This window comes from Oncorhynchus mykiss, chromosome 7 (genome assembly GCF_057628025.1).
Source record: "Oncorhynchus mykiss isolate SJ-2025 chromosome 7, ASM5762802v1, whole genome shotgun sequence".
NCBI classification, from domain to species: domain Eukaryota; kingdom Metazoa; phylum Chordata; class Actinopteri; order Salmoniformes; family Salmonidae; genus Oncorhynchus; species Oncorhynchus mykiss.
The window spans coordinates 17,330,299-17,353,560 of NC_143028.1; the positions used below are offsets into that span (position 1 = coordinate 17,330,299).

The 23,262-nt window shown below is 40.7% G+C and overlaps 2 protein-coding genes across 10 annotated transcripts in view; one reads left to right on the forward strand and one right to left on the reverse strand.

Annotated features, from left to right (window-relative positions):
- Positions 1-79: 79 nt before the first annotated feature.
- Positions 80-16,363, reverse strand: cd99 (CD99 molecule). 8 transcript variants are annotated; one of them, XM_021608829.3, is made up of 15 exons: positions 15,767-16,157; positions 10,567-10,596; positions 10,067-10,126; positions 9,661-9,699; positions 9,102-9,146; positions 8,834-8,884; positions 7,757-7,795; positions 6,924-6,974; positions 6,681-6,764; positions 5,871-5,906; positions 5,682-5,714; positions 2,502-2,624; positions 2,239-2,292; positions 1,641-1,669; positions 80-1,540 (listed from the first exon to the last, which is right to left on the reverse strand). In XM_021608829.3, the coding sequence occupies exons 1-14, from the start codon at positions 15,825-15,827 to the stop codon at positions 1,665-1,667; spliced, it is 711 nt and encodes a 236-aa protein (XP_021464504.3). In that variant the 5' UTR covers positions 15,828-16,157; the 3' UTR covers positions 80-1,540; positions 1,641-1,664. The 8 variants fall into 8 exon arrangements, with proteins under 8 accessions (XP_021464504.3, XP_021464503.3, XP_090096586.1 ...); XM_021608828.3 differs by lacking the exon at positions 1,641-1,669 and having other exon boundaries at positions 15,767-16,250; XM_090240460.1 differs by lacking the exon at positions 9,661-9,699 and having other exon boundaries at positions 15,767-16,244.
- A 496-nt stretch (positions 16,364-16,859) lies between these two features.
- LOC118936317 (polyprenol dehydrogenase) overlaps positions 16,860-23,262 on the forward strand; it is a 33,101-nt gene continuing 26,698 nt past the window's right edge. Inside the window, exon 1 of one of the 2 annotated variants that reach the window (XM_036983001.2) lies at positions 16,860-17,215. The gene's annotated coding sequence lies outside the window, so the exon portion shown is untranslated. The remainder of the gene's footprint in view (positions 17,216-23,262) is intronic. The other variant, XM_090240463.1, reaches the window with a different exon arrangement.

Here is a 23,262-nt window from a genome sequence, read left to right on the forward strand (position 1 = left end):
AATGAATTCTACTATGGACAACAACGCCGATGTTTAAAACTTGATGGAAAACATACATGAAATAAAAAATACCAATCAATTGTAAATTAAAAAAAAGTTAACTTTATTGATAACAATAAGGTGCATTACCAACGGCACTCCATTGTCTTTCAGAGACGGAATCAAACTCCTTCAAAACACACAACACAACTAACTACGATCAACTCAGCCAACAAATGATTTCCTGCATTGGTAAAGAACAAGCAGTAACACTTCTTCAGTTGCAGTTACTCAAAAGGTTTTAATGACATGTACTGAAAGTTAAAGGAGAACAAAAAAAAGAAGGGACTATATCACACAGCAAAAAAGCAGAGGGGCTTTTATACACATTCTTCATTAGTATTTACAGCACAAGTGACATGGTAGAATATGCTGATTTACTAGTTTGGTATCAAACCCAGGTATCAATTTCTATTCTTATCTGTAATTGCGTCAGAAATCAAGCAATCACACATACAAATCTTAAACAAGTATAACTTAAAAACATACAATAACCACTTCTCAGTATAAATGTTGTTTTGCAAATAAACATGCACAATGCATTTTTTTTTTAAAAACAACAACATCTATGTCGATTTACCATGTGCGTTTATGGTAGCTTTCCTCACATAAACACTAGCGAGTGGCTTGCGCCCCAGAACAACGAACTTACAGAAGACGTGATGCAGCTAAAGGTTCAGCTTGAAACCATTCCTCATTCCAAATAGTAGCCTACACATTCTTTTTATATCCACCCAAATAATCCCTTTTCTCTTAAGGCACTTTTTTTCTCTCTCTCATTATACCTTCATCTATAAAAAAAAAAAGTTCTAATTCCTTCTATTACATTAGAATCCAATGAATAATTACATGAGTGTGCCATGTTATAAAAGTATCCTCTGTGTGCATGGTTTGTTTTAATGGGTGTAACTACAGACTCGCCTGGGTTATGTTTTAAAACGAGCGCTGACATTTGATGAAAGAAGTTAATATGCTTGGAGGCAGGTAAAGTAAAACAAATACAACAAAAAGCCATGTGCAACGTGAGCACTTGTTTAGTTGTAAACACAGTCAAATGTACAATGCAGTCATAGATACTAGCCAGGCCTACTAAAGTATGAAATGAAAATGTAAATGGCCAGTGATGAAAAATCACACCAAGCATGTTGAAAGACAATTGTTTGGTACTGAACAATATACAATGAAAATGGTCAATACATATTCACTGCAAAAAAAACAACACAAGTATTCAAGTTGTAAATCTATCTAAGTGTCTTTACACAGCTCGATAAGGCAACAACAAAAAACCAACAACATACAACTAACATTCTCCAAAAGTTAAATTCCAAATGAAAGACAAATGAGAAAAAAAATCTATATTTTTTAAATTGTATTTTTTTGCCCACTGATGCCCCCAGCAGACAGTTGACACCCGATGATGGAAGGTGTTTCTTTGCTATAGGTGAGGTTCCTCTATGATGACCTGATCGAAGTTAGGATGACCTGAGCAAGTTGCTCATCACTGGAATCAGAGGAAGCACAGAAATAATAGTTATGTTAACAATCTAAAAAAAAAACAATGCATTGGAATTTAAAATAACTTAAAACCCTACTCAGCAGACCTTTTTCCAGAGGGTTCCCTTGCCCTAATCTGCAGGAAAGAAAAGGAGGACAGAGAGAAGTAAAGAAACAGAGGAGTAGCAGGACTCACCCAGAGAAAAGGCAGGAAAACAGAACAGGAATAGTAGAATGAGATAGTAGGTAGGCAGTATATAGTAAGGTAGTAGATAGTGTTGGTAGTATATTAGAGTAGTAGGTAGTATATTGGAGTAGTAGGTAGAATATTGGAGTAGTAGGTAGAATATTGGAGTAGTAGGTAGTATATTGGAGTAGTAGGTAGAATGTTGGAGTAGTAGGTAGTATATTGGAGTAGTAGGTAGTATATTGGAGTAGTAGGTAGTATATTGGAGTAGTAGGTAGTATATTGGAGTAGTAGGTAGAATGTTGGAGTAGTAGGTAGAATGTTGGAGTAGTAGGTAGTATATTGGAGTAGTAGGTAGTATATTGGAATAGTGGGTATTATATTGGAGTAGTAAGTAGTATATTGGAGTAGTAGGTAGTATATTGGAGTGGTAGGTAGTATATTGGAGTAGTAGGTAGTATATTGGAGTAGTAGAGAGAGAGAGAGACTAATGAGATTGTGTAATAACTAGTGCTTACCTTGGGGATCAGACTGTGCTCCATGTGCGTTCTTTCCACTTTCTGGATCTTCACCTGAATGGAGAAATACATAAGCATTTGCATTCAAGAACATGTTATGTGCCACAGACAACTTTATAGTGGGACCTCTAGACCCTTGTATCTTGCCCTGAGACATGTCTGTAGACTTGTATTAGGTGCCATACAGGTGTCTACAGCCAGGGCAACCTTGTATCCACTACTACACATACTGTACTGTACGTATCCCAGTCCCATTCACTCACCTCCCTGAACCTTGAAACACAGTTTCTTCTTTTGGTAGGCAAAGTAGCTGGAGGCAGCACCAAGGAGGGCCACTCCTATTCCACTCACTATGGCAGCGATCTGACCAGATCCAGCTTCTTCACCTACACAACAACAAGATCCATTGTCATTGTTTAGTTGATAAGGTTTCGCTAGATATTTTCTCTCTGAGTAATTCTTTGAAAAATATGTTAAAGAAAGCGTTTGTGAGTGAGGGCTATTATTCATGTTGCATAACATGCCTTTTTTCCCCAGAAACATACAGCTCTAGTCTAGTTGCACACCAATGGAAAACATTTTGGAACTATACCATAATTCCACAAGGTGGTGGTCGAGAGCCCTTTTATGATGGCCTCTGGTTGTAATGTGCTGGCAACGTGTTACTGGGTGGAAAATAGTGCAACAGACTACTATGGGGACTGAAACACACATTTTCCGGAGTTTCTCTTTAAAAACATCTTAAAACTATCTCGACAAAAGACATGAAACCATGAAACCTCAGAGAAAGCCACAACCCAGTGATACAGTGAAGGACATAACACGAACCCAAGTCCAAGGATACAGAAAGTAACAAAGAAAGAAATACACAACGGGATTACAGTGAACAAACACTTGGATTTTGATGAATAAACCTTACAAGTAGAAACTGGATTTTCCCATAGAGAACCACTGTGAGTAACAGTGTATCATGCATGGAAACAGGGCGGTGCCCAGGGTAAAAACAGGATGAATCCCCAACAAACGGTGACTTACTGCTGAAGAATGCAACCTACCGCCTGTGGCTACAATCGTACAGTTCAGTCCAATAACCTTCGCTCACAGTCACACATGCAAGCTACATTCTTCAAGAGCCGGTTGCATGGATTCCATCAACAGAAACCACGCTATGTGTTATAGATCCTCTGCAGAACACCATAAATCAGAACACCGTTCAGCAGGCTTTATTAACATCTGAAGGAATACAACAACAGACAAAAAGACGACAATGGCAATGTGTTGGATCGCTAACCTCACTGTTGTAACACACACATCGTAAGAAAAAGAAGGAGCCGCATGCTTCTAACATGGTAAGACACGTTGTAATGGAAACAAGATTTTGTATTTGAATGCAAGTGGCCAAAGAAACGTACCCCAATGAAAGACAACTTCCAACCTTACAGGAACATTCACCATGATACATAAATCATTTTACGTGTATAACCCCTACTGGCTTAGCACATGTATCCTTCAGTGTTTCCGAATAAGTCATTAACGTAGTCAATATTGGAATATGAGAGAACTGCATGTCCGGTTGTTCTAGAACCGAGGGCTGTGAAGTTTGGCTATGCTAGGAATGTGTGCTGACTAGGCCTCTGTGAGGGGCTGTTAAGGCTAGGCTGCAAAAGCCTTCGTAGGTAACAGGCTTAGGGTACAGTAACAACGGGCATGCTATGACAAGATGCGACACAGGGAAGAAATTCATACAAAGACCTCCCATGAGTGTCGGACATCTGTTTTACATCTGGACTATGACCAATAATTGTCAAAAAAATTTGTAAACATAGAGGGCTTCTCTAGCCTTTATATACCTTCATTATTTTTGCATTAATTGCCATGTCATTTGGAAAGACTACCACACAAGAAGGAACACACATACGAAACAACTACATGCAATGCATAAGAATGCCTCAAACACCATACTAACAGTGGGAAATGTGGTTTCCACTGGTAAGTGGCCAAATATGCAGCCCAAAAACGGGTGGGGGGACAATAAAAACAACCGTGATAATATCAGTAACCACTATCTTTAGGCTTATAGCTGTAACATTTTACCAAACAGAATCCCATAAGCTCAACACACAGGAATGATTCAGAAACTGACTTCAGGAAGTAAAGAGAAGGGTGGGGTGTCAGAGGGGATGAGAGCACGCCCACTCCTTAAGGGATAAAACCTCTGAACCTTGTACTAACCCTAGCTTTAACCCAGTGAAAACTGGAGCCTACACTCAGGATCTCTCCAGAACCTAAAAGAGTTATTCAGCTGTCCTATAGGAGAATCCTGTTTGGTTCCAGGTAGAACCAAAGAGAGTTCCACATGGAACCCAAAAGGGTTATCCTATAGGGACAGCTGAATAAAACCTTTGGAACCATTTTTTTTCTTGAAGAGCGTACAAATCATTGCTTTGTAAGATCAGCCCTGAGACGTGTTTTAAAGCACCTCAAACCTTTTAACACCATGTAAACAACTAATCAGAACACTCCCTCAGATCTGAGCACCAATCAGAACATAGGTGGATAGATGTCTCCCTGATTCCTAAAAGTCACTGGGGGCTCCTTCATTGGCCCACATTCAAAAGCTCCATGGCCTTCTCTAACAGAGGCACCACTGCCTGCTTTATGTTGGAAAGCCAAACATGGACGCCCTCTGGCATGTTAGCATCTAGCATCTTCAGGAATTGGCCCCACAGTAGATCTAGATCTGCAACGACACAGACTCGTACCTGGGTTTTAGGCAATGGCCAATAGAGTGCACCCATTCAAGCCAATCAGAGTTAATTCCCCTTTGTATTCCAAACCAATAGTTCCCAATGTTCCCATAAAGCTTACTTTACTTATTTACCCAGAAGTTAAACTATATTTCTCGCTACAAAAAAATGGCCATCCTTAAGCCTCCACTTGCACTATTTGATCAGGGAATCCTCAAAGCATGTTTCAACACATTTAGTTTGATAGACCTCCTCCTCTCAGGGCAGCCCTTTCATTCGTTGTATGATTCATTTTCAGAGTCTGTGCTGTGTTTGGATTGAAACAGGAAGTATAAAGCAAAATAATCCAACCGTGAGGAGCACAGACTAAAACCAGGGCATTCAGCCAACTTCCTCAAAGACAGGAAACGGATATGACTATAGAAGCACGGAGCTTAGTCCCTCAAACGGTGTGGGAAGAATTCACTGTCACTGAGATTCTTCACACTGCAGGCCTTTGACATCATGGTGAAGATGAGTGGTGAGAGTTAAATGAGACTTGGTGTGGGTACAGTGGAAGAATACAGACTAAAGATTCCACCTAACCACCTGAATAGCCGCTCAACTTGACAAAACGGCACCCCATATAATTCCTCCTCTGAGACGCTCGATAATTAACACGACTTATTGTAGAAGTAAATGGAGTGATTGTTTTACCTTGAGGTTGGTCTGCAGGAGCACCACCTCCTCCTGAAATAGGAAAAATAAAGTGAGGATGTAAGCAATAAGTCCATACGTTTGTGTACTTTGATTTTGCAGTATTACTGTTTTGGATCAGTTTTACTAGCAGCACGCAAGAACTTCAGACAAACTTCAGGCAAACAGTAAGTGCTATAAGTGACGTACCATTGGGATCTGAGGGCGCTGGGTCAGCTGCACGTGCTATATATTTTTTTTTAAATAAAAAAAACAGAGCAAAGTGAGACACTTCTACTCGCTCTGTAGCATATACTTCTAGACATACTGTACATAGAAGTAGCTAGAGGCCTGTGTGTTCTATTTACATGTACGTGCAAATGTTCATGAAGACTTTGGAGATTTATCGTATAAAGACTTCATAGAGTTGGTCAAATATTTCCAGATTCCTTTTAAACATGTTGTCTTTAACTGTGAGGGTTGAAACCTTCCCCTTACATGGAGTTTAATGACAGGTTATTTCAGTTTGTTTCCAGCTCCTCTGGACTCTCCACAGTATCATGCAGGATAGCACCAGACTAACAGGCATATGGCACGAATTACATTGGTAACCATGAGGGGTTTTTCTCTTCCCTATTTTTGCTTTTCTTCTCTCTTCTGTAAAGAACAAGTAATTACTTCCATTCTAAGTGACTAACAGGAAAAGGAAAGAGGAAATGTGTATACAGTTTTAAGACAGAACGGTTCTGTTTTAGTCCACAGTGAATGTAGCACTGCAATTAACTTCAATATGGCAACAATGGACAATTTCTGTCGGGTCCCCAGCCTCCCCGACATACTCTATTGTGTGTATTCTGACGTAGGCTAGTCTGAGTAGAAATGACTCTCCCTCGACGGTAAGATTGCAGGCTTACTGTTGGAAGTCAAACCCATTAACTCATTTGTATGAACAGCACCCGTTGTCTCACCTGTGACACTGCATCTAAACGTATTCAAGAACAAAGGCCTTAAATGTCCTACCTCCACCTCCCTTGCCGGGATCAGGCTTGTAGTTATCGTTATCGCTCAAATCAAACAGGTCATTGTCTCCGAAGGACCCGCCACCTTCCAGATGAAAACAATATAGCAACGGGTGAGTCGGTAACAATTACCACCGCTTTCCAGAGAGTCCTGAGAGTCCATATTAACAATACACAGTAGCACACACATAGTATATGATCATCAAACAGAGGAAATTAAAGGGATATATCCAATGCTTAGTACCGGTGCCTCCATCTTTCGGTGGAACAACAGCTGGTTTACCCGGTACGGGATCTATGGATGATAGACATTAGAGCACAAGGGAAAGGAGTGGGAAGAGGACCATTATTTATATTACATTATAACACGTTATAATAACATTATAACATGTTTTCACACTGGGAAGCATGCCACTAGTCCCTCATACCATTTCTCCCGACATTAGATGTGAAAACATCAGCACCTTCAATCACTTAAGCTCTTAAGGGAAAGTGACCGTCTGGTTTAGCAGGTTTTGAAAGCTCAAGAGGCCCAGCTTCTTATTAAGAGAGGTGAGAGTCACTGGACGCAAAGCAAAGGGAACCTCCTTTACATACCCAGCCATCACCATATCTCAAGACGTCTCAAGACAAAAGGTGCTTGCTGGGTATGTAAAGGCTTCTGAGGTAAAGCTTAATCATAGGTAGCAGTGGGTAGGTATGATTCATCACAAGCGTTTTTTTTATTTGACCTTTATTTAACTAGGCAAGTCTTAAAGAACCAATTATTTTTTTCAATGACGACCTAGGAACAGTGGGTTAACTGCCTTGTTTAGGGGCACAACGACAGATTTTTACCTTGTCAGCTCAGGGATTCAATCTTGCAACCTTTCAGTTACTAGTCCAACGCTCTAACCACTAGGCTACCTGCTGCACCCGGTTGATTGCTTGATTTGAATGATTTATTGATTGTTTGTTTGATTGATTGATCGATTGGGTTAAGTAAACAGGGAGGTAGGGACAAAGAGGGAATCCTTAATATAGACCTGCACAGAATTATTCTCAAGACTGAGCACCTAACAATAACTCTGGCTTTACCTGGACCAAAGGCATCAGACAGGTCAAAACCCATCCCATCTATGAAGAGAAAATATAACAGAAAACATATGGATTCTATGATTGTATCATTTGCAATGGATGACATCTCCCATCTTGAGGTCAATATTCGATTTGCTTTAGGTATCAGAACCAGGGCTTAAAAGTGACTATTTGGTCTGCAGCAACTGTGGCAGGTACCTGCCACTCAGAATTTTTACCAGCCAAAGCATTTAACATAAAAAAAAAACGGATGACCACGCTTTGTAATGTTTCCAAAACAAGAAATGTATTAGAAAGAAGTAATGTGGTATATTGCTCAATTTCACCACATTTATGTGACCTGAGTCTTTTAACCAAAATATCAGATGAGATATATTTTTCAGCTGCCCCTTTAAGGGCGGGAGGTTACCTTGGTAAATGCGACACCGGAGTTGTGTCATGTGTTTTGTGTGTGTGAGATTTGCGATCCCGACTAGGGCTACCGTTTGAAGCAGCAGCCTCAAACTAACGTTTAAAAACAACTGAGCTTCTGAGCTAAACAATGTAAATCGCCAAGAAACACAAGGACACCGTCTCACTTTGTAGACTTTTGAGTAAATTAGACCAACTTTTATGCCTGTGCGCGGCACCTCCAAAAATGAATCGATCAGCACTTCACACAGAGCGCACAGCTCTCCTACCAGGCAGTGTTGCTGCGCGAGGTGGGATATAGGATTCATATTTCATTGTGCAATTAGGAGCTATGAAACAAAACAGCAGAAAGACTTTGAAAACAGCTACTGCCGCACTTTTCTGCAATGAATTTCAACTCGCACTTTGGACTATTTTATTCACAAATGTAACGCTCGCACTGTAGAGACCTGCAAGTTGAACACCGTGGCTGGTGAAATAGACATTCTTACCCGCCAATACCTAAATCTACCCGCATCTGGCGGGTGGCGGATGTTCATTTTATACACTGATCAGAATGTCTTCCTGTGTTCTTTAATCTGATAGCTAGAATCCTGATCAAATAGGATGGATACTGTAATTACAAGTGATTAGTGTTACTTCGGCTGGTTGAGTTAATTTACTTACCCTCAGCTGGTTTTTTGGGATCTACAGGTTTGGGATCTACAGGTTTGGGATCTGGAAAGGGCATCAAGTATATCAACTATAAGAGCATTGTATTCCACGTTGGGCAAATGATTGGACAACATATTTAGTTATAAGAACACATTGATGTAAATAAACACATTGGCGTATCCAGAAGATCTAAATCATCTGAGAACAGAAATAAAATCTTAGTTGAAATACATGTGAGCTATCCATTCATTTGACATTTTGTCGGCCATAGATGCCTTACCAGTTCCACCTTCTTTAGGAGGGATCCCAGCTGGTTTCTCAGGCTCTAAGGGGAGGAAAGGTGAATCAAGAAAGGATGGATTAAAAAAGCCTCAACTTTAAACCATAATTCCCAGGATTTTAACCTTTGAGTCTTACCATTTTAATGCCAGGAAAGGAAAACTGATTAGAAATATAGCATAATAGAATAAGGTGATCCAGGTTGCGATTTGCTGAAAGGGATGGGCATTTAATTTAGCCAGTTATTACTGGTTGAATATAACTGAATACCACAACAGTCTAACTATACAATTGGATGCAGTTATAAATCTATCACCCAAATCGCAAACTGGATGAAACCCTTAAAGCAAATCAGTGAAAAAAGAAATTCGAGACAAGGAATGATCCAATCTTATTATCCCAGCACCAACGAGCTGACGAGAGACTTAAACACAGCTACCTGTTGAATGAGAAGGGCAACCAAATGTAAGTCTGATATATAGAAAAGCTCCAAGAGGAAAACCAACACCAGCTTAGATAAAGAGGGAGCCAGCTACACCTATTATTGTGTCCCCTTTTACCTTCTGGACCAAGACCATCGAATAGATCAAATCCTCCTCCTGGAGAGGAAGAAATGTAATGACGTTTATTTATGCTTAGAGCCTGACACAGAAGAATCTGGTCAGGCAGAGGGTTATTTGAAGAAGTGTGACAGAATGCAGACGGAGGGATCACAGAGGAAGACAACACAAAGGGAAATCCTTGCATAGAGTTGATAAGAGTCCCCTTCGGGGGCTGGGCCACCCTGCAGTCACATGCCGGGCTCATATTCTGTTTCTTTAAAGTGGTTATTGATGTGGTTCATGTTGAGTCATGTGAGTTGTGACTAATGAGTGGTCTATGTTCCCTTGCTAGTGGCTTCATGTTGACTTCCAGAGTTGGTTTCATCCCACAGTCAGTGTAATATCATGTGACAGGTTTCCCTACCTGGACTGGGATCCTTTGCAGGTTCCTTTGGCTGTTTTGGAATAGTAGTTATAGGGTCATCTAAACAAGGAGAGAGGTTTTTTTTTTGCCTTTCAGAAAATCATTCATCACATTTGAATCTATAAGGCTGGATATGTCACATATATATATAAAAGAATAATAAAAAAATCTGTATTATAACAACAGGATCATCATGTGTTATGAGTATTACGAATTCAAATGGTCATTTCTAATCACATATAAAATATTTTCAGAAGGCCTACATTATATTTGGACATGAACTCCTGTTCATGTAATAACTAATTAAGCCATTTGAATTACGCAATGTGCATTCAACTGGATCAGAGCCTGACAGCGCTGTGAGCAGTGATACAGATAGGCAGAGAAGATGTACCACCTGAACACGGTGAGGAACAGCCATTACGCCTGTTTCATCATTACGAACTACATCGACAGTAGGCTTACCTATCAACAACAGCAACAAAGATCAAGAAACTCACCGAAATCAAAGGCATCAGAAAGATCCAAGTCTGTGGGACAAAGATGACATAATATTGGTCAGCCACAATGTCCAAGACAACGCCAACACACCCACAACACTGGCTGTCTACGCATCTTAGATAGCACCACTTTCTACTCAACTAACCAAACTAGCTTTTTTAACTGTGTGCTAGAAAAAAAGTTCAATGGAACCACCAGTTGCTATGTGCGTGACTTTGATATTGTGACAGTGTTTGTGCTACTTAACAGCAGGTAGTACATCCTGTGTTGGTTGCCTGGTGTGGTTTTGTTATGAGGGAACTAGGCCTTGCCAGGCATACAGCCTGTTGCCACTACTGTCCGTTGCGGTTTTGAAGGTTTGAATGACTCATAGGTTTCTGAAACCGGAGAGCTGTCTCCTTGAACACTTTCTCTACTCTGCCTTGGCTGTAGTTAAACCTTTAGGAATTAACCAGGCTAAGACTGAACTAGCACACTAACTAATTAACTAATTACCTAATTAGCCAACCCACGTAAAAGAGAGGCCTCCCAGTTTGAATACATTTGCTTACTGCGTCTGAACCTTTGACTGTATAAGAATAAGGTCTCAAGTGAAACTGAGCGGAAAAGTCAGATAGCTGACACTGTAAAACCAAGTGTTTAGGATCTGAACACATAACAAAACTAACACTTTTCCGAGACACCTTTTAACACGAGTCAAGGCATTTAGGATTTCGATGAAAACACATCACAGTGTTTAGATTGTAAACACCAGGACATGTTTATTCATTGTAACACTTGTTAACCACATGAACACGTTTATTCAGCACAAGGCGTTTAGGTTTTAAACTCTAAACACTGGGGGTGTTGTTTTAACACTGTAGGGAGTAAAGCCGTATTTGCATATTTCATATTCAGAGGTTGAATGGGCAAGATAAAATATTAAAGTGCCTTTGAACAGGGTATGGTAGTAGGTGAACTGCAACGCTGTTGGGTTTTTGACGCTTAACAGTTTCCTGTGTGTATCAAGAATGGTCCAGGACAATCCAGCCAACTTGACACAACTGTGGGAAGCATTGGAGTCAACATGGGCCAGCATCCCTGTATAATGCTTTCGAGACCTTGTAGAGTCCATGCCCCAACACATTTAGGCTGTTCTGAGGGCAACGCAATAGTAGGAAGGTGCTCCTAATGTTTTGTACACTCATTGTACGTTTCACAAGGCTGTTAGTTATAGCTTAGTTAACTTCTACATTGTAGTCTGAAAATCTTGGCTTATGTGCCACATAAGATCTGCAAGTCACAGTACGCTGGTTTGTGCTGTGATTAGTAATTCCTATCAGAATCCAGCCAGCAGGAGGATATCCAAGAATTTGAAAATTGTATCACCCACAACCTGCACATTCCAAATGACTGCCTTAGTGAAGGACTTAATAAACAAGATAACCTAAAACAGTGGTTCCCAACCAGGGGTACTAGGAGGACCCCTGGGGATACTTGGACTATCCAAAGGGACTTGAGAAGACTCATGGGACCATACTGGTAAAATACTCATGAGTGGGTAAATCAGGAATACTCCAGCAGAGCAAATACTGTCAGTGGTACAGTAACTGCAAAATGTTGGGAACCACTGACCTAAACCATCTAAACTAAAACAACCATCTCAGTAATGGGTACAATAAATCCAACCCCAAACAGATTGGATTAGTTATTTTTTAAATTATGTTATTTATCTTTGAATAGTATAACATCAATTAATCAATCAATGTGTATAGATTTTAAAACAAACTATTCTAAAAACATCAAACTGCAACAAAGCATGCTGGGAAATATGATAATGGCTCCCCCCCCCATGTCTTTTTCACTCTGAGAGAGTTAACAGAAATTAACTCAACACAGTCAAGTAACAACAACACCATGCAATTGAAAAGATTTCTTGAATCAAATGTCCTGTCCAGTAAGGTGACAGACATTACTAACAATGAACTGAATAAGGCATGGAAAGTCACATCAACTTCTAATGATGAAATGCATGGGAAAGTAAACAGCAGTGTTAAAAATCTGAATATTTAACAAATATACAGTTGAAGTCGGAGGTTTACATACAGTTAGGTTGGAGTCATTAAAACTGTTTTTTTTCAACCACTCCACAAATTTCTTGTTGACAAACTATAGTTCTGGCAAGTCGGTTAGGACATCTACATTGTGCAAGTAATTTTTCCAACAATTGTTTACAGAGATTATTTGACTTATAATTCACTGTATCACAATTCCAGTGGGTCAGAAGTTTACATACACTAAAATGACTGTGCCTTTAAACAGCTTGGAAAATTGCAGAAAATTATGTCAAGGCTTTAGAAGCTTCTGATAGGCTAATTGACATAATTTGAGTCAATTGGAGGTGTACCTGTGGATGTATTTCAAGGCCTACCTTCAAACTCAGTGCCTCTTTGCTTCACATCATGGAAAAATCTAAAGAAATCAGCCAAGACCTCAGAAAAAAATATTGTAGACCTCCACAAGTCTGGTTCATCCTTGAGAGCAATTTCCAAACGCATGAGGGTACCACATTCATCTGTACAAATAATAGACCGCAAGTATAAACACCATGGGACCACGCAGCCGTCATACCGCTCAGGAAGGAGACACGTTCTGTCTCCTAGAGATGAACGTACTTTGGTGCGAAAAGTGCAAATCAATCCCTGAACAACAGCAAATGACCTTGTGAAGATGCTGGAGGAAACAGGTACAAAAGTATCTATATCCACAGTAAAACGAGTCCGACATCGACATAACCTGAAAGGCTGCTCAGCAAGGAAGAAACCACTGCTCCAAAACCGCCATAAAAAAAGCCAGAGTACGGTTTGCAACTGCACATGGGTACAAAGATCGTACTTTTTGGAGAAATATCCTCTGGTCTCATGAAAGAAAAATAGAACTGTTTGGCCATAATGACCCTTGTTATGTTTGGAGGGAAAAGGGGGGGGATTGCAAGCCGAAGAACACCATCCCAACCGTGAAGCATGGGGGTGGCAGCATCATGTTGTGGGGGTGGCAGCATCATGTTGTGGGGGTGCTTTGCTGCAGGAGGGACTGGTGCACTTCACAAAACAGATGGCATCATGATGGAGGAAAAATATGTGGATATATTGAAGCAACATCTCAAGACATCAGTCAGGCAGTTAAAGCTTGGTCACAAATGGGTCTTTAAAATGGACAATGACCCCAAGCATACTTCCAAAGTTGTGGCAAAATGGCTTAGGACAACAAAGTCAAGGTATTGGAGTGGCCATCACAAAGCCCTGACCTCAATCCCATAGAAAATGTGTGGGCAGAACTGAAAAAGTGTGTGTGAGCAAGGAGGCCTACAAACCTGACTCAGTTACACCAGCTCTGTCAAGAGGAATGGAACAAAATTCACCCAACTTACTTCAACTCGATGCGTTCTCCTGACTGGAAAAAGCTGACTATCGTGTTTAATCTTGCATTCTAAATGCCTTTGTTTAAAATGAGAACCCGTATTGGCTAATCTAAATGCCTAATGTTTAAGTTTTTAACACTGACATTTAGGTTATAATCGTGTCACATGTTTCATGGTTTTACAGTGTACATTCAGAAGAAAGATCAACTAACTAAATATAACCCACTCGTACTAATTATTTTCACTGTGTACTGGACTTGAGGCAATGATGGGGTAATATAAAACAGTCTTTCATCAGTTCAGTCTGGCTTTTAAATCTAGGCATCACATGTGTCATCATGAAGACAGCGTGCCCATCTGGGTAGGGGTTTTGGGCTGCATGCCTGTGGTCAACTCTAGCCAATCCTGGAGCAGCCTCACATATGAAGCCAAGAGACACAGCCATTCACAGGATGGGATATATATTTAGAATGTTATGTTCAATGGGTGCTGAGTATAACTCACAGAGGAGCTATAAGGCTGAAAAGTATTTCAAAGTCCAATATCTTATAGGCCTACAGATGTAGGATCTTAATTTGAGCCAGTTTTCTACAGCAGGAAAATAATCCTGCAGCAACAGGAAATGTGAATTATTATGTGGATTATAATTAATGGCCATTTTTGTAGGGGTTGATGTATTTGTCGTAAAGGAAAATCAAGTCTGAAATCTCAAGTGGAAATTACAAGCTTCAGAAGCCTTTTAAAACCTCAAATACACTACACTTTTAACATTTATTATTATTTTCAAAATTGCATTGTGGGATCTTTCCATCTTCCAGATCTGAAACATTGGGTTGAGGCAACGCTATCTGATAGTATCTATCAACTAGTATCTATCAACTAGCAAATGTATTGCCAGCTAAATTTGTTGGAGATACTTTTGATTTGTATTCTTTATCAACTGACACACAAGTACAGAGAGCCTACAAAGAAAAATAAGGATGGCAGAGGGGGCCTTGGCTTGAAAGTGTCTTGAAAGAAACACTTCAGTGAGAGAGTTGTTAGTATGCAGTACAGGGAGCTGTGTTCCGCAAACCCCCTTACCTTTCAGCAATTAAAACCTGTGAGAGAAAACAAAACACTCTCTCTTTGCCTTTCACACTTGCTTTTTAAAGTTGTCCCCAGTTGTGCCAGTTAGCACATGTGCTTCCCTATGAGCCAAAGACACTACCCTGATTCTAAAGAGCAGACTAGACACACCCTTGAGTCATATACTACCACACTAAGATGAGTCAGAACTCTTCTGAGAGCAGTGATTATAAAACTGTACAAGAAGTACACAAGTGTTGTATTCGCCAACAACTTTGTAACAGTGTTATACTGCCTTGCTGTTAAGGTAACTGCATGTCATTCCCAGCTGTGTAACTAAAAACTGCACAGATGACTGAGCTGGGAAACAAATGCATGCAACAGGCACGTGCCCTAACACAAATAGACATAACTCATAACATGGGGGAGGGGGACGCAGACATGCGAGTTTCCCCGTCTATTTTCTTGCCTAAATCTATAATCGTATTACTACAACTTGTAGGCCAATCTTGTGTGTACCTTGTCCAAAGGATAGGCCTAAGCAAAACGTATAACTTTAAATAGGCCTACGTTACCGTCAATAAAAATAAAAATATTTTTAAAAAGTAAATAGCAACAATAATAGTAATGATCATCATTATCATAATATTATTATCATTATCATAATAGCTATTCATAATAGGCATAATAATGGCTTAGTTATGTATCTTGGGTGGGGGAAAAAACCTTACCTTGTGTTTTCGTCCCTATAACAAGAGTTACAAGCAAGGCAATCCATAAGCAAGATTTCATGTCTGCTGAATAGGAAATAAAACAACAGTTTCCCTGAATTATCCGATGCTGGATCGATATGGTTATTTGAACTAATTCTTTGCTCGGAGTTCTTTGTCAAAATAGATCGGTAACTTTAGGGTGTGTCGATGTGCGGTGCTGTCCCCTCGTTGTCTACCAGCACTCGAGTGTTCTCCAGTTACAGATTGGCAGTCAACTTTCCAACAGAATGAAAGAGCAGTCAGGGTGGGTGTGCTGTGGTAACTTCGTAAAATAAAGGCGTAACCCTTGCCGCGCATCAGGTCACAAGCTGAGAAAAGTGAGGGGCATAAGCCTACATTTACATTACTCGTGTTGCCTTATCGCCCATCAATTGATTGAAAATTAATGTAATTATCGCTATCTGAACTGCCTCTATTCAAGGGAAATCGTTATTTTATCAGCATATGCGTAATAGGCTACACAAACGATATTTTGCGTCAATTGCATGTTTATGGTGTAATATAAAAGAAAACTGCACACACGTACGTTTAATCATTTCCCAAACACTACTCAGCAGATCCAAATGTGTGGTACTCCGATAACACCTTGGCTATTTGAATTGGGCGATTGTGCCATCTAGCGAGTTGTCATGGTTTTCACTTTAATTTGTAACGTGCCTATCAATTTTGTGCGTGCGGTGCGCGTAAAAGCGAAGAAAATGTGGCAACTGGCCATGGTGAAAATGGTAATGAGAAATAATGCAGTTGGAAGCTATACTACAACCTCTCGTCTTGTAAAAGAGTGTGTAGTAGGCTATGGCCTAATCGATGTAATGCATAGTCTATATTAGGGAAATATCCAACATCGAAGAACAGAGCACGATTTTGAAATAATGTTTGCCTTAGTATAAAAAAAGATGAACTGTGATTTGAAATCGTCTCTGTTTATCAACATTTGAGGATTATGGAATCATGGCCAGTGCAGTCTATCTATAATGATTTATAATCATATTTGTGTTGCTTCAGTGAATGTTGAGGTCTCTAAGGACAAATGTGCAGGCCAGCGGATGCCGGCCAGTCTGACTCTTCAAGTTGGCACGCATCAATGCAGATGCCAAGGACGACTAGTTCGGGTGCTTTAGAGTGCAGAGAACGTGTCCATCATTTCATTCATAAGAGCTGGAGCAACAGAGCCCGCTTATTCCTCCTCTTTTGCTTCGCTGCTGACATGCATTCTTTCTTGTCTCCATTTAACAAGGCGATCTTAGTGGCTTTGTTTATTTTTGCCATTTTACTCATTCTTTATGTAATACTATGGTATATATGCCGAGACGTGGATTGCGACCACGGTATCTGACGCTTGTCGTGAGAAAAGCAGACGATACCCTGACTTTGGCTTATACGGAGACGCGCCAGGGTGACCCTTTGGTAAGTCCACCGGCGCGTCTTGACCGCTCTGATCATGAGCTCAAGGTGCATCATTTAACCAACGGTATCATGGAATTCGTTTGTATATGTTGCTCATGTTGAGTAAAATATGTGCAGTTCCTTTTTATGTGTGTCGTGTAGGCTGAATAGCCTATTCAATTATATCTCCAACGTGTTGCGCCACATTCGTGTTAGCATGAGGTAGGCTATTGCAAATCAGGATAAATTTCCCTTAATTTCTATTGGCATTCATTCTAGGCAAATGTCATAATAATATTTTATAATTCAGTAAAACGTATATTTGTGGGAAAGCTGCTATGGTGTGACAAAGAAGGCGGGAAGGAGGTTCAGGCTACACGTTTTTGAAACATCCGTGTCACCCTTATACCCCTCGCAAATGTCCGGTTACTGGTCATCCAACAAAAACACCTTTGACAATTCAGAGACATGATGAGGCATCAATAACACTTGAAAATCTATTAAATCATTCTGGTTCTGATTCTGATTTTGGGACTGATTTTATTCAATGAATATATTTAAATTCTGCGGAATTTCCTGTACATTCTAACCTTTAAAACAGCTCTGATTTTATATCTTAGTTAATTTGACCTTATACGGTGTCCTGTGTATTCAACATTAGATGTAAAAACATTTCTATAACAAAATCCCAACCATCTCTATAAATATCTGAATTGAACTCAAAGAGAAAGCTTTTTGATACAGACACTCCGCATATAACCTATTCATATTGTTGGATAATAATTTAGGCCTACTTCCCCAGTAGTCTATTCTACAATAAATAACAATGATTATTTAACAATCCAACTCAGTCTGAACCGTTTAAGAACAAGGTTCTTAAATGGTTCTTCCTCAGCTTTTAAGGTTCCTTGGATAACTCTTGCCTGGATAAAGAAACATTGACTTAAGTGTGGGGTTCTTGATGTGGATCTACTGTTCTTCAGAATTCTAAAAGCTTCTTGAAATAAATGGAAGCCTGCATACATTTAAATTAGAGTTAAATTAATACTCAGTTGTGTAAAATGACCCCAGTGTTGGTGTTCATAACCCGAGTTTTACCAAAACTATGCATTACAGGACCAAAAGTATATGGACACCTTCTCGTCGAACATCTCATTCCAAAATCATGGGCATTAATATGGAGTTGCCCCCCCCCCCCCTCCACTAGATGTTGGAACATTGCTGCTTGCCTCCAATCAGCCACAAGAGCATTAGGCGATTAGGCCTGGCTTGCACTTGGCATTCCAATTCATCCCAAAGGTGTTCGACTGGGTGGAGGTCAGGGCTCTGTGCAGGCTAATCAAGTTCTTCCACATCGATCTCGACAAACCATTTCTGTATGGACCTCGCTTTATGCACGGAAGCATTGTTATGCTGAAACATTCCCCAAACTGTTGCCACAAAGTTGGAAGCACAGAATCGCCGAGAATGTCATTGTATGTTGTAGCATTAAGATTTCACTGCAACTAAGGGGCCTAGACCAATATTCCACATCCACCAAACTTTACAGTTGTCCCTATGCATTGGGGCAGGTAGCGTTCTACTGGCATCCACCAAACCCAGATTTGTCCGTCGGCCAGATGGTGAAAAGTAATTCATCACTCCAGAGAATGCTTTTCCACTGCCACAGAGTCCAAAGGTGGCAAGCTTTACACCACTTACATTGCGCATGGTGATCTTAGGCTTGTGCACGGCTGCTTGGCCATGGAAACCCATTTCATAAAGCTTGCGACAAACAGTTATTGTGCTGACGTTGCTTCTGTGGCCTACCACTTCGTGGCTGAGCCGTTGTTGCTCCTAGATGTTTCCAAGTCACAATAACAGCACTTACAGTTGACTGGGGTAGCTCTAGTGGTGCAGAAATTGGACAAACAGACTTGTTGGAAAGGTGGCATCCTATGATGGTGCCAAATTGAAAGTCACTGAGCTCTTCAGTAACGATGTTCTACTGCTAATGTTTGTCTATGGAGATCGCATGGCTTTGTGCTCAATTTTATACACGTGACAGCAACGGGTGTTGCTGAAATAGCCGAATTCACTAATTTGAAGGGGTGTCCACATACTTTTGTATATATAGTGTCTTTCCCAGCATGCTCTATTGCTGGTTGAGTTTTAGAATTCTTTGTTTCAATATCTATGTTCTTGCATGTACATTGATTAACTAGTTATTCTTATGCTACTCAAATATAAATAACATACACTAAACTATTATAATATGTTACTTGGACTTATTACACCTGTTACTGAAATGGTTCTTCCAGTTTGATCTGTTCTATGTGCACTATTTCTATGCTTCCCATACTTATGTTTCGTTTTTGCGTATTTTACTTTTGGTTTTATATACCAGCTTTAAACAGCTGAAAAGACAATATTTTTGGTTGTGGAAAATATATTTCACAACGATTTAGATGGTACAATGATTCTCTATGATATACTTGCTTGTTTTGTCACATTAACTGAAATTAGGCAACCTATTCGAATTTTAGCAATCAGGAAATGGCCATTTCTGCATAGCGCATCTTTAAAGTATTTAATTTTAATGACAAGATATTCACTTAGGATTTCACTTTATGAAGGCCACAGGACTTAATGTGAAAGAATGCAATCCCTATGTCTCTGTCACTTGCTAAAAAAAATTACTTGAAAGGCACCCTGGGAAATATGCAGGTCAGGCATAAAACCATACAGTAGGGCTATTCAATTCCGGTCCTGGAGGGACGAGCCATTTCTATTTTCTTTTCAAAGAACCATCTCATTTATGGTTCTTCAGAGACCCTAAAATGGTTTCCTTACGGCATCGCTCTCAAGAACCTTATTTGGTTCCAAGTTGCACCTTTATTTTTAAGAGTGCAGTCTGAACTAACTGCATCCAAAATGGCACCCTATTCCCTATGTAGTGCACTACTTTTGACCAGAGTTTTTATGTAGGGAATAGGATGCAATTTGGGAAAAGGGGATACCTAGTCAGCTGTACAACTGAATGCATTCTAATGAAATGTGTCTTCTGTATTTAACCCAATTCCTCTGAATCAGAGAGGTGCAGGGGGCTGCCATAATCAACATCCATGGCGCCCGGGGAACAGTGGGTTATCTGCCTAGGGTGGCTGGAGTCATTTCACAATCTCTGACACTGCCTGGTATAGAGGTCCTGGATGGCAGGAAGCTTGGCCCCCGGTGATGTACTGGGCCGTAAGCACTACCCTCTGTAGTGCTTTGCGGTCGGAGGCCGAGCAGATGCCATACCAGGCAGTGATGCAACCTGTCAGGATGCTCTCGATGGTGCAGCTGTAAAACCTTTTGAGGATCTGATGACCCATGCCAAATGTTTTCAGTCTCCTGAGGGGGAATAGGTTTTGTCGTGCTCTCTTCACAAATGTCTTGGTGTGCTTGGACCATGTTAGTTTGTTGGTGATGTGGACGCCAAGGAACTTGAAGCTGCTCCACTACAGCCCCGTCGATGAGAATGGGGGCGTGCTCGGTCCTCCTTTTCCTGTTGTCCACAATCATCTCCATAGTCTTGATCAGGTTGAGGGAGAGGTTGTTGTCCTTGCACCACATGGTCAGGTTTCTGACCTCCCCCCTATAGGCTGTCTCATCGTTGTCGGTGATCAGGCCTAACACTGTTGTGTCATCAGCAAACTTAAGGATGGTGATGGAGTCAAACCTGGCCGAGCAGTCATGAGTGAACAGGGAATACAGGAGAGGACTGAGCACACACCCCTTAGGGGCCCCCGTGTTGAGGATCAGCGTGGCGGATGTGTTCTTACCTACCCTTAACACCTGGGGGCGGCCCGTCAGGAAGTCCAGAATCCAATTGCAGAGGGAGGTGTTTAGTCCCAGGGTCCTTAGCTTAGTGATGAACTTTGAGGGCACTTTGGTGTTGAACGCTGAGCTGTAGTCAAGGAATTGCATTCTCACATAGGTGGGAAAGGGCAGTGTGGAGTGCAATAGAGATAGCATCATCTGTGGATCTGTTTGTACAGTATGCAAATTGGTGTGGGTCTTGGGTTTCTGGGATAATGGTGTGGATGTGAGCCATGACCAGCCTTTCAAAGCATTTCCTGGCTACAGACGTGAGTGCTACGGGTCGGTAGTCATTTAGGCAGGTTACCTTAGTGTTCTTGGGCACAGGGACTATGGTGGTCTGCTTGAAACATGTTGGTATTACAGACTCAGACAGGGAGAGGTTGAAAATGTCAATGAAGACACTTGCCAGTTGTCCAGCGCATGCTCGGAGTACACGTCCTGGTAATCCGTCTGGCCCAAGCGGCCTTGTGAACGTTGACCTGTTAAAAGTTCTTATTCACATTGGCTGCGGAGAGCGTGATCACACAGTCGTCCGGAACAGCTGATGCTCTCATGCATGTTTCAGTGTTACTTGCCTCAAAGCAAGCATAGAAGTTATTTAGCTCGTCTGGTATGCTTGTGTCACTGGACAGTTCTCAGCTGTGCTTCCCTTTGTAGTCTGTAATAGTTTGCAAGCCCTGCCACATCCAACGAGCATCGGAGCCGGTGTAGTACGATTCGATCTTAGTCTTGTATTGATGCTTTGCCTGTTTGATGGTTCGTCAGAGGGCATAGTGGGATTTCTTATAAGTTTCCGGGTTAGAGTCCCGCTCCTTGAAAGCGTCAGCTCTACCCTTTAGCTCAATGCGAATGTTGCCTGTAATCCATGGCTTCTGGTTGGGGTATGTACATACAGTCACTGTGGGAATGACGTCCTCAGTGCCATCGGAATAATCCCGGATCATATTCCAGTCTGTGCTAGCAAAACAGTCCTGTAGTTTAGCATCTGCTTCATCTGACCACTTTTTTTGTAGACCGAGTCACAGGTGCTTCCTGCTTTAATTGATAATGTATTTTCCCCCCAGTCTGATTTAGTGCCTGGTCTTGTCCACTCTGTTCTAATGAGTCCTGCTCGGCTTGTGGGCATTGTTGAGGGGAACAGAAGACACATAATATAGAGACACATTTGTATCAAGTAAAAAAGACCCGGCTCTGTTTATTACAACTGCATCTAGCGGCTACCAGAGGTTACTGACGTAACCCCGGTTCTATGAACCATGCACAATGATTAAAAAATGTATTTCAGAGTTTCTCTCGCAACCCCATTTTCAAATAAGGCAACCCCACATGAGATTGCGACCCTTAGTTTGGGAAAGCTGGGATAAACTGATAGACTCCTGTGTGATCTCGGCACCAATGCAAGCATCGACAGGGTCTATCAGTCCGGGTCATTTGCTTCACTCAAGACTTTGTTGCACTGAGCAAAAGCCTAAATCTTGGAGTTGCCACAACCCCTTGGGCCTTAGGCAATATTATGTACATTCATCCTTCCTTAGATGATAGTAAGTTGAGCACTTTTTTTTCTCAGCATCACACCGCCAAGGGAAATATAGTATTCTTTCTAACAAAGATATCTACATATATTTCAGAATGTTTGTATCACTGGAAATAATCAGAATTCATGTAAACACAACAATTTTGAAAACATAGCTTGTACATAGAAAGTGGTCTCTTGGCACAACTTACCCCGGGGGTAAATTGAAGGGACAGGATAAATTAATCCGCCTACAAATTTCTTTACTGAATTAAATATTACCACTACATTTTTAAAACCATGTCTATCTTTATTTCCCCAAAACAATTCAACACAATCACTTTTTAAACTTTTAAGCATTTAAATAATTTTTTAACACAGGCTTAATACCTAACAAACACTTTGTACTTTTTTAAAACACTTTTAACCTAGGCCAGGCCCTGTTATTACCTTACATCCCAGCGATAATGCCTTGCATTACGCTTGGGAAGAAAACACTTCAATTTGCTCAAATTGCCATTGGCTCAACCATTGGCTCAATTTGAACATATTACACACAGCTTCAAGGATGCACTTTCATGCTAGGTTTAGGACCTCATATTGAAGCTTATAGAGAACTCAACTGATGTATAGAACAATCTTTTAAAATGATCTAATTGGGTTTAGATACAGTACAAGCATCATGAAACCTCTAACACAATACATTAAT